We start from the raw sequence: 12,543 nt of genomic DNA on the forward strand, positions 1-12,543 counted from the left end.
GACAGTGTTTTATTTTGTTGGGTTTTGGGGTTTTTTGAACTCCAGTCTGAAGTTCTTCCTTATGAAAAGGAATATTCCCATAGATCTACTTGTAGTAAATTATCTCCAGTTAAGAGAATGTAAATCTTCCCATTTGTGAAATTGCTACACAAAAACTGATGGTTTTGCACAGCACACAGTTTGTGGCAAAATGAGATACTGATTTTGACTATGGATTCCGAAGTGTCATAAAAATTAATAAAAGATTAAAAATAGATCTTTCTGCTATTTGTATAGAGTATTACGTTTGTAATACAGCAAAAAAAAAAAAGTTTCAAAACAGAAAAGTTCTCTTACATCTATAAATACTGACAGGTGAGAGGTTAAAGAGATGTTACTTAGGAAGTTACTTTCACTTCATCTCAAAATGTTCCATTTCTATTCAATAATATTACTTAGATACTAATCTAGAAAAAAATAGCTGATAGCAAATCATAACATGTAGCAGAGGCCACATTTAGAAATTTTTCAGGGAAAATCTGCAAAGGACAAACTAGTTTTTATTCACTACATGCAGTGACTCAAGGGAGATAAACTTTTTTTTCCTGAAGACATTATAAAAATCCCTCTTTGATCTGCTTCACAATGTCGCTGTCAAATTAATATAGTTTCTAAGAAAAAGTGAAATTTCTGAAACTTGAAGTATATTTTTCATGCATACCCCCTTGCTGACTGAGACTCTGCATTTCCCTTTCTCTGCGATCTAGTTCAGCTGCTTTTCTTTCCAGTTCTTCCTGACGCTTTAGCAGTTCTGCCTGGGCCAAGGCATGCTCCTGAACAAAACAAGCATCATTAGATACTGTTAAAAAGTAAGAACACAGCATAAATATTCCAAGTTCGTTTGCTATAATTAAGCATCTCCAGTTATGGCTGAAGACTGACCCAATATTGCACAAATTGACACAGTAACCAATTACTTAAAGGTAGTATTAACTTTAATTAGGAAAGCGGTGCTTATTTATAAAAGACATCATTCCAGAAGTGTATTTAAACAATTATAACTAAAAACAACGTAAAAAAGTGCCTACAAGTTGCAGACAAACCTTAGCAATTTGCGTGTAGGCAGGTGGTTCTTCTGTTGGTTTCATTATTGCTGGCTGGGTACTGGGTGCATCAGGCATTTTCACATTTCCTGGAGGAGGCTAAGGAAACAAAAGACAATTATTGGGAAACAGTCCCCCTTTCTAATAAACTTCTCTTCATTAAACCTGTAAGAAACAATCTAGTTGTTTTAAAGGATGTATTACTGATAAACTGAAAATCTGATATGCTGCCTGTAATATTTAAAATCTTCAGGAAAAAGGTGTTAACTGTACTCTGCGGTGCAGTGTTCTGCTTATTTGGTTTTACACTGCACTACTTCTGATAAATACTGATGGAATTTTATGAGTCAGTCAAAAGTAAAGAGGATTTTAATTTTGTTCAGACATGAATATGAACACAGAGTTTCTGTTTCAGAGAACTGCAGCATTTAACAGTGATTTATTCAAATTCTGAAACACAATGCCATCTATTAAAAATGTTTTCCAGAGCCTTCTACTTAACAAAGGCTTGTATCACCCGGCTAACTAGAGAAGCAATGTACCATATTAAATTTTCTATTCAAGATCCATAATCCATTGCTTGACTATTTCACCAGCATGTACCATAGTACCTGGCTAGCAGTTCACTCACTCACCTATGTGAATACAGTTTATAAGGAGCTTTCAGTGGCTCAGTTCTTTTGTTTTAATTTTTCCCCTCCTTAGTGCCATTTTCTCTGATTTTCTCCACATCTCTTTATTACACACAATATTAACCTGCAGCTATCAAACAAGCGAAAAAGACTGAAGTTGTCTACATTGAAGTTATCAACTGAATGTGACCAAAGCAGATTGGTATAGCATTATATGATGTATTTTATTCTTAAATAGGCTTGGTGCTAAACTACAATTCCTTGTGTAGAGTTTGCAACTTGAAAGACTTCCCTGTTCCGTCATCTTGTGAGACCACTTGTTCCTAAAAAAACTGAAATCAAGAACAAAAATACAGTGAGAACTGTCAAGTTTTCAACATAAAAGCACCTTAATACACATGAGGAATCAAATAATATCATTAACTTGGCAAGCTGTGACTTGAATTGCATTACTGCATCTTTTCTTACCTTCTTTTAAAACACACGGATGCAATATACCGAGGAGAAAACATGATACCTGAGTGAACTCCACCTCTGTGTGTGATACTGCAGCACATCTCAGCAACAGCACCTGATTTCAGCATTTCAAAATTATCTTTTCATCTTATACATCAGAATATTGAGATACCAGAGAAGCCTCATTTCTCAGAAATAGACAGGATAATGGTCTTCCTTCAGGCCTTAGCCCCTAAAAAACTATAGAGCTGTATCTACGTAATAACATGAAGGAGAATACTGCATTTCAACCACTGCAGTGCAAGCAAACAGCTGCCCTGAGTCTCATGCTGTTAGACTTGTGTGCTACAGTCCACTACTTAACACAGGAATGAAACAGCAGTCATGACAACTTCCATGTCTGCTTGGAGATTAAAGCCTCTGTTTTAACAGGGGTCTGCTAAAAAAAACCCGAACAAAATAAATCCTGAAAAAACAAAAACTCCAACCAACCAACAAAGTAACATTAATTAGACTTTTCTCCCCTGCTCCTAACTGCCCAGCAAAGACTTCCCGACTTCTTAATTTCTTGAATATTTTTTAAATCCTTTTCTATAGTGAGCGTGACAGCTGCTCCTGTTTCTTCCTCTAGTACTAAGTCCATCTTAGTTTTCTTAACACTCAGCTCACTACGTATTTCCACGAAGCTGTCACTTCTCAAAAGTCTGTTCTATTGAGAAATCAAGTTTAAGACACTTACCCTGCAAAGAAACAATTTATTTAGCTTTTTCTTATATCATTATTTTCTGTTAGTATTCTTAAAATCTTAAAGGATAGCACAAGCTTCCTGATTCCAGCAAAGAAAGTTTCCCAAGTTGTAGTCCAAGTTTTAACTCATAGCTTTGAGCTTGCCTTATGGTTTCACACTTCACTTCGTGGAGTTTAAACTCCTAAGTTTTCTCTGAAAAACAGCTTCCACATTTCCAAAGGCTGTCTTTCCCCAGGTGCACACTTGACAAAGCAGCAAAAAGCCAGCATGGTAAGTCCCTTTTCTGTGGTACATCTAAAGAAGCTGCTTTTGAGCTACAGTAAGTATGTCCACACTATTCATGAATACTACTCTGTGTGTAGTATCACTTATGATTTATTTTGTATCACTTGATGCAATTCATGCACAAAGTATACAAAGTAGAAAGAGTTTTGCGAATCATAAGTGGTGCAGAAAGGCAAGAAAAAAAAATCATGCATCTGCTTCAACATCCATTGTTAATTTTTGCTGGTATCACTCAAGAATTTCTGCTAGGTTGATACATGTACTAAGAATATAATCCCAGCAGAAGTTGCATTCTAGCCATTGTATTCATAGGATACAGCCTGCTGCTGAAATACAGAAGTATTTCTTCCATTAAGTACAGAAAAAGCCATGCATGTTTTCGTTCACAACTGTGTTTTTGTACTTACTTAGCTTAGCTTCATAATGTGTGCACAAGGAAATAAAGTTATCAGTGCTCAAAAATTACCTCCAAATGGTATAAGTTCAATATTGCTTTAATGTGTTTTTCCAGGTTATTATTCAAAGATCAGAACTGAATGCACAACAGATACACAACATGTATAATAAATAATCTTATAGATAAAGAATCTAGTGGAGAAAGCACCATGATCATAGAGTATCTCAAGTTGGAGCAGACCCATAAGGATCACGGAGTCCAACTCCCTGCTTAAGTTGGATAAGTAGGACTTTCCTCTCATGGACCCATACTGGCTATAACCAGTGGCTGCACTGTCTCTGAAGTGGTTTTCACTTGCCAATGTTATCTTAAAGATCCTTTTGCTATTAAGCTTTTAAAAAGCCCTTTTTGTTGTCAAGCTGCTGGCCAGCTTGAATGCTCATTAAACTTCGACCCCACAAATCATCTCCCTGCAGTGGCAAACTCTCTGCAGCCTTGTCACCTCTCCTTGCTTCCAATGTCCATACACTTTCCTTTTTTACCTACATTCTAGAAAAAAATCCCTGCTTGGCCCAGCTAGCCTTTTGCCCCACTTACTTGAATTCTGATACTTTGAAATTGCCTGCTCTTGAGGTCTTCAAGAAATACTGTGATTTTGAAACTTCGATTGCTCTAAGTCTTCCTACCAAACTAAAGAACTTCTTTTTATAACCCTAATCAAAACTGAGAAGCAAAAGAAATACCACAGCTACTTAACATGAAACAAACAGAAGTATCCAGCTGCCTTGGGAGCATTCAACTACCAAAAAAATGCCCAACAAAACTGCCTGCAGAACAGAGCTATAGAGTTTGGGAATTTCCTAGAAGCAAGAAGTAATGAAGTTGTATCAGTACACCTTCAAGCTCTAGCATTGTGCTGAAGTTTTGAAGATCTGTATGGACTTAAAGTTTAGCCAAAATACAAGATTATCTATTACTGGACTGATGTAGTTAGTCAGGAAGGAGTACAGAGTGCGGGGAAAAAAGAAGCAAAAAAAATGTACTTGTGAGAACAGTTTGTCAGAAGCCACTTAACATGTTCTTTTGTCCTATATAAATATATAGTATACAGCAATCACTGGAAAAAGAGACGTTCAATAAAAATGTACACAAGTAAAATTAACCTGAAGAACCAGGGAGAACAGAGGTTATGCACCCCAAGCCTTAATGCAAATAAGGTACTCAAAAAAATTGCTGCTTCACACATGCATTTAAAACCTAATCAATAACAGTCAAATAAATAATAATTTACTGGCTTAGAAGACAAAGCAGTAAGGTAGACAGGTCTTTATACAGTTATTAAAAAGGTCATAGAAAGCACAGTTCTAGAGGCGAATGTGTTTCACCCATTTCCAATATAGGGCATGCACAAGTTTGATCTAACTGCCATCTCTGATGCTTAATTGAGTTAGCTCAATTAAGAATTAAGCTAACTTCATAATGAAAAGTTGTAAAACAGTTACAGTAAAACTTACTGGAAAATTCGCCTGCATAAAGTAGGTTCCTAACATTCTGAAGTAGAGATGTATTTTCAAGCTGCTCTATTGAAAAAAACTGAAATGGCCCAAGTGCTATCGTGCAAGATGCACGAAGGCTAAAACTGGAGGCATTCTGGAAAGCAGTAGCTCAGATTTACATTTTTAAAAGTTGGCAAGTAACAGACAATACAGAGAAAAACTGTACATAGTCAAAGTAAATCATACTGAGGAAATACTATTACCAAGCTGTCAGATTACAGGTAGTTATAGGAGCAATCGATTTGCTATTTAGACTCAAAGCAAACATCCACTTTCTAAGGGCACATGAAACATTTTATCAGCACAAAACATGCACGTGCAAGAGACACACTTAGTCAATAACCATCAAAATCCTGAAGATGTTAAAGTAGGTGGCAGCAGGAACTAGTTTTGAGAATTAATGGACATTTCATAAAGATGCTGAGCTCCATAACTATTAAGTACACAGAACAGGAATTCTTATCTGGTCGTCTACTTTTGTTTATATTATTCTTTATTTTTATTGACAGAGGATTTCTAGGAATAAAAATTGCTGAGGCATCTTTGAAGGAAACTACTGAATCTGGTAATAAATAATAAATACTGAATCTGGTAAGTAAGACGAGTAGACACAGGCTTCTTAGGTGGCTTCAGGGCAGCAGAAATCAAGCCACTTCCCTCCCCTCTCAAACACTGCAGAGAGCGGATGACATCCAGAGGACAGGTTTAAGAGCTGGGCCCATACAAACCTCATGAAGCTGAACAAAGACTAAATACCATGTCCTGCCCCTAGGCAGGGGCAATCCCAGGCACAAGTACAGGTTGGGTGGAGGATAGATTGAGAACAGCTCTGACAAGAAGTACTTGGAGGTGTTGGTGGATGAGAAGCTTGACAACTTGCACTTACTTGACAGGTCAGAAAGCCAGTTGTATCCTGGCCTGCATCAAAAGAAGCTTGACTAGAAGTGGTCCAGGTCAAGGCAAGCAATTCTGCCCCTCCTCTCTGCTCTCAAGAGACCCCAACTGGATCCAGTTCCAGGCCCCCAACATAAAAATAACATGACAAAAGTGAGTTCAGAGGAGGGCTAGAAAGATGATCAGAGGAATGGAACACCTCTCCTGCAAGGACAGGATGAGAGTTGGGGTTGTTCAGCCTGGAAAAGAAAAGGCTCCAGAGTGGTCTAATTACAGCCTCCAGTACCTGAAGGGAGCCTACAAGTAAGATGGAGAGGAACTTTGTAAAGTCAGGTAGTGACAGGACAAAGGGAAATGGCTTCAAACTGAAAGAGGGTAGATTTAGATGAGATATTAGGAAGAAATTTATCATGAAGGTGGTGAGGACTGCACTAACCTCCAGCCATCAGTAAATAGATAATATATTATGCTATCTCACTCACATTTGGACAGGAGAACTAAGTCAACTGTTTTTACAAGGACTTTCTTCATAGGGGTATATGACCTCTCATTGACACATTATGATAACTTGAATATGTGATATCTTGAAATTAAATCAGGCCCACTCTACAACAACCCTATCTGTTCCTACCCCAAAGGTACTTCTGAGATTCATCATTCTATTTCATGCCTTGCTCTCAAAGCAGCACTAAGGGAAGAAGCAAACCATTACCACCACTCTTAAAAAGTTGTGTTAAAGAGTCCATGTTTGATCCCAGGCAAAAAAAAAATGTAGTAACTGAATTGGTATCACAATAGGCACAGCTTGAGCTGGGTGCCTCCAATAGAGACCTAGAACAAAGAAATCCCTGGGCTTTTACACCCTTTACACCAGATGAATCCATTCTCCACATGCTCTTTATGCACCCTGCACATGCCTTTTGGTCCCATGGTGATTTCTAGTCTGGGGCCTTCTAGTTTTTTTCTGTAGGTGTTTTTATCTGAACAGGTAGTAGCTTCTGTTGACAGTTGCATCTTCTTAATCTTTCAGTTTGCACTGGTCTCAGAGTCCTCCTTCACAAAATTAAGTAACAGTTCAAGATTAGTTCAGCTTTTCAAGGTGAAAGTTTGTAGTTCACAGCCTAAGGCTGCAGTAATACTCAAACAAGACAATAAGTTTAAAAAATCCATCTAACTAAACTTGTCCACAACTCAAAAGAAGTTCTCTCTTGAGCTAATATCTTCATATGAGTGAAGTAGTTTATTTATTGGGGGCACGGGGAAGACTCCCAAAAGAAGCCAAGTGTGGATGGTCAATTCGGCTTCCTACAAACTTGTTGATGTGTTTAGATGCAAGACAAAAGGTGAGGAGCTACCCAGGAATTAACTGGGAAAAAAATCCACTGAAATATGTCTCTTGAAACAAAAACAAACAAACCACACAATTCCACTAATGATTTTTTCCAATTTTTAATACAGCAATTTGAAATTGATTCCTATATGCATTATTGTGTATAGGTACATATGGCATACCTATATACATAGAATGCTCAAAGGGGTTAAAAAACGTAGAAGCAGCAAAACTTCTTTGACAGAGTTTCATTAAATGATGAAGCAAAAATACTAATTGTCTAATCTCATCTGTTCCTTGTTAATTTCAGATACATGACAAAAGACACAATGTAATTTCCATGGTGACTGTTACAGCTGGAGACAAAACCACTGAAGATGCAGCCAGCAATATTTAATCTGACATTTACACTGTTCACTGAAAATTTTGTTTGGTTTAACCATAAAAAATAAGACAGGCTTTGAAATCTGATAAGCAAAAAGAAAAAAAAACAATCTCACAAAACTTCTGATATTAAGATGTTGACACATGAGACCTAAAATCTCCTACGTCCACTCACTTTCCTCCTTATGTCTTATGTGCTACCTTCTTACCAAAATTCCCACTGAAGTTAAAGGATATAAATTGACTGCAAAAAGGCCGAAGTACCAAAATCCTAGAAAAACACTTGCCAGGTAACTCCTTGACAAATGGGGTTTATATCTGAGCTTCTCAAAACCTACTGTGTCTGAATATTGAGGAAAAGTAGAATTTACTTTTTTTCCCCCCCTGTCCTATCCTGACAACCAAGAAAGAACTCGTAGTAAGCATCTCTCTTGGCAAAGCGAACACAACTGAAATAAGATAATGCATGTTAGCATTCAGTTTGAAGTCACATTCTTACAGAAGAAATATCAATTAAAATCCTGTCTGGATTTGAAAAAGAGAAATATTTTTGCAGTCCAGTATGCTTCATTTACTTCCATTTGGAGGGAAGGGGGAAAGAATTGCAGAAGACCAGGCTGGAAGGAGACCTCAAGGGTCCAGCCTTACTTGGCAAAAGCATGGTCTAGACAAGATCTGTCCAGTTCAATCTTAAAAGTGTCCAATGTTACAGAATACACCACTTCCGTGGGGAGATAAGTCCAATGGTGGATAGTTTTCATTGCGAAAAATTTTCCTCCCATGTCCAATTGGAATCTCCCCAGCAATAACTTGTATCCATCACTCCTCATCTTTTACATGTGACTCCTTGTACAAAGGGAGTCTCCATCTTCTCCGCAGCCATTTGTTAAATACTAGAATATGGGGATAAGGTCTCCCTTTCTTTCTCAAGGCTGAACAAACCAGTTCTCTCAGCTGTTCATCACATGGCAGGCTTCCCAGGCCTTTGATCATCTTTTGTGGCCCTTCTCTGGACCATCTCCAGCCTGTCCACATCTTTTTTGTACAGCAAGGACCAAAACTGAACACTGTATTAATTCTAAAGACTGCAAGATACCATCTTGTCACTGCCACTAGAATTCTGGAAACCAACCCCCAAAAACTTATTTGGATGCTTTTGCTTTGAGCAGCACACAAAACAGAGTGATTTCTATCCCTACTCTGATGGACACTGTATTCCCCCAAGTCTAAAACTTATAGACCCTGCCTCTATCTCTGTTCATCTTTAAAGGCATTCACCTCCACTGTCTCTTCCCTTACTCCTCTTGCATTTTCTTTTACGTTTCTTTGTACACACATAACATGCTCTTCTCTTGCATACAGAAGTGGTAGGTAAAGAGAGGTGAGTTCATGGAATTGTGAGTATATCCTCAGGTACCCAGGTATATTCCTGAAAATGCATATAATTACAGAATAAATACTCACATATTTAGCATCCACAAGATACAGAGGAAGGGGAGTAATATGTAAAGGTTGATTATTACTGCACTCTCAACTAAATATTTGCTTTACTCTTTCAGTCTTGCTTTCGTCAAGAAAACCTGTGAAAGTTCTTTTCCTCTACAGAGCTGTGCATTCAATAGACAATTTTTATGAATTTGCTAACATCCCATAGATTATTAACTGAATCACAGTGCCTGACAGATCTGACCACTGACTTACAGAACTCCTCCACATTCCTTGTTTTCTATGAGTGACACCTGTAATGAACAATTACAATTTTTTATACATGCACAGCTGATTGTTCAAAGCCAGACAACTTTAGCCATGCATTTCTGTTCTCCTCTTCCCATAGAGCTGCATGTTAAAATAAGTACATAAGTAATAAAAAAAGTCAGAGTAACTCAAGATTATATTTTTTTAAACATCTATTGTCTTTGTAACAAATGGTCATTACAATGCAATTCTGAAACTCTTTAAGCTTCCAAAAACTAAATCCAGCATAATTCCTGATGCTGTCAGCTAGGAGAAAAAAAATTTGGAGACTTACTTAATATTGCTGTTAATTGTACGTACTCTACTTTAAACAGCTGATCCAAGGCATACCCAAAATGAAGCTTCTCCCAGCATAGCATTTTAACACTGTATGAAATCTTACTGATTCACTGCTGTGATGGTGTGCTCTCCCTACCCCCACTATTTCCCATAAGCCTGCTCAAGGGGTTACAGCCAGTGACAGTTGTAATGGATCCATCTGGTCATGAAGTTTGGAATAAACTAACTTCTGTAAGGGATATGAAAATACGACTACAAGTCAATCATCTTACTCCATAAATAGTGGACAGCCCAGGGCCCCTTGATCTCTCCCTCACAGCAGTGGGCTGCACACCAGGCTCTCCCCTTGGGTAGGGACAGCTCTCAAGGTTACTCCTTGAAGCTGAGAGATTCCTTGCCACAACATTATTCTCAGTAAGTGATGCTAAACTCTGACATTTTAGCTATGTGATAGAAGGATTTACTGTGCACATATAATCCTTTAGACACAAACTATTGACTAATTCTGGATCCATACACACCTAAGCTCCCCTTGGGAAGGAATTCAAGATGTAATGGGGTCCTTTCTGAAACTCATGACTCAATGAGAGGCCCTTCCTGACAGTTTTGTGTCCTCTAGACAGTAATCAAATGCACTTTGCCATCGAATCTCGTTAAACCACTGTTGCATTTACAATGGTTTTAAAACATTTTTTAAATAATTTTAGTTTTTGTTAAATTGCTGGTTTATATCAATTAATATATAGCTGCATCTCTCGAGTGAATTCTGTCACTCCATCCATGACATTGCAAATACTCAAATATGAACACTCCCCAACAGGACTACCAGATTTGCCACAAGAAATAAGCCTACATTTTAAAAATACAGTATTTGACTGTTTATGAATTATATTGTCAGACAGTAATCAGCCCTAAATTTTGCTATTATTGCACAATATCTTCTCGGTCAACAACAGCCTCTGAAAAATGCTGTTATCCATTCCTTATATTTATCCCAATGGATAAAAACAGTGCAAGGTATATTGGAACTATATAAACTAGAGGCAAAAACCAACTGAGTTTCTTTAACATAAACTTTTCCTTTTACTGCTGCACCACAGCTTGTAGACTGTTACTTAAATATAACATCTTCCTCATTCCCAGCAGCACCAGCATTAAGTGAAACAGAAATCAAAATAAAGACACAAGGGAAGTGTGCCACACTGCAAAGTTTTAAAGCCAGCGAAATGCAGAAAAATATTAGGAGAGACTATCAGAAATCTTACTAAAGAGGGAAAAACTCAATTCTTTTTTGATCCCCTTTCAGGGAGCCACTCTTCTTTAGCAGGTCAAAGCTCAATTAAGTCAACCTTGCCACTGAATGCTCCAAATACTTAGTGTGACTATTTATTCTTACACATCTTCCACTACCTGTAGCTAGATCACTACACATTTTACAACGTCAGTCCCCACTGTGAAAACAGCACCTCAGAAATCTAAGGTTAACAGCATTTTGAAGAAATTATTGTACTACTCACAGTTCTTGAATCAGAGAATGGATTATACTCATCTAGCCCTGGAGGAACATTTCTTGTCACTTGTGTAACAGAAGGATCCTAGGAGAGAAAACAGTTGTGTAAATGTATGCACATGCATATAACCAAAAAGTCAATATTTACATGATTATATTATATAAAACTCAGATTTTACTTCAATGTAAAAAAGGGGTTTTTTCATTTAAAAAGTCTGTAAATGTCCACCTCTTTATCTCCAAAATAACATCATTTCGTTCTGAACTTCTTATAAACCTTGATTAACACAGTAAACAAGAAAGTTCATTTGTCATTTTTTGATTTAAACAGAGAAGGGCTCTAATCAGAGAACACAAGAAAACTCTATCCTGCTATGTTGACCACTAGACTCCACAACTACACATTCAAAAAGCACACCAGAAGAAAAGAGCTTTCTGTAATTCTTGGATGTCCCTAACCAGAAGCACACCTTCAGGAATACAAAAAGCATTTAATAAAAATGAAGCTGAGGGAACAGGGTCCCCATAATGCCAAAAGTACTTCTGGTTCAGCTTCTACCTGAACCATCAAAATTTAGGAAAAAAGTGAATTTTTTTTCCTCAATTAACTATACAGTAAGAAAGACTGTTTGAGATATATCTTGAGAAAATTGTTTCATTTCTCGGTGCTAGAGACAGTTAGGATTCGTTCTGCAGAACTGCTGAAGTGCCCACCCCATAGACCGCACCAACTTCGTCTGAAAAAAATCCTGTACTTATTCCATTTCATGCCTTGTTCCACCACAGTGTTTCAGCATCCAATTGCATAGTGCTGATCAACATCTGGCTTCAAGGCTGATGCCATCGAGAAGGTTTTGCCTTTTATGACAGTGTGTTGTGCTTTAGTGATTGTAGCCTGTTAGGGAGGAACGGGATCCACCTGCCTAAACAGGACAATAGAATCTTTGGCAGCAGGCTGACCAATTCGGACAGAGAAGTTTTACACTAAAGGACTCAGGGAATGGGGTTCAAAGTGCCATTGCTTCCTCCTGGGGAATAGATTATACCAATCAGTGCAGTGAAAGATGTTCCTTGACTGCTTCTCATTGGTTACTTCCTCAAAGGACTAACCTCACTGAAGGTGTTTATGGCTGTGGTGAATCTTCTTACACCCCTTCTAGGGAACCCAATTCCTTGATTAAACCAGATGTGAGGGGGGAGGGGAGTGATATCGGGCTTATCCCTGGCAAGCTGTG

General features: G+C 37.8%; 1 protein-coding gene across 1 annotated transcript in view; it reads right to left on the bottom strand.

Moving 5' to 3' along the window:
- SCAMP1 (secretory carrier membrane protein 1) overlaps nucleotides 1–11,403 on the bottom strand; it is a 29,917-nt gene extending 18,514 nt beyond the window's left edge. The window contains exons 1-3 of the mRNA XM_027882608.1: nucleotides 11,316–11,403; nucleotides 1,083–1,181; nucleotides 701–812 (exon numbers count right to left, since the gene is read on the bottom strand). Coding sequence (XP_027738409.1) covers nucleotides 701–812; nucleotides 1,083–1,160 — 190 coding nt within the window. The 5' untranslated portion in view covers nucleotides 1,161–1,181; nucleotides 11,316–11,403. The remainder of the gene's footprint in view (nucleotides 1–700; nucleotides 813–1,082; nucleotides 1,182–11,315) is intronic.
- Between the last annotated feature and the right edge of the window lie 1,140 nt (nucleotides 11,404–12,543).

This window comes from Empidonax traillii, unplaced genomic scaffold (assembly GCF_003031625.1).
Source record: "Empidonax traillii isolate 1590-97213 ecotype Southwest subspecies unplaced genomic scaffold, ASM303162v1 scaffold8:size5222938, whole genome shotgun sequence".
NCBI classification, from domain to species: Eukaryota; Metazoa; Chordata; class Aves; order Passeriformes; family Tyrannidae; genus Empidonax; species Empidonax traillii.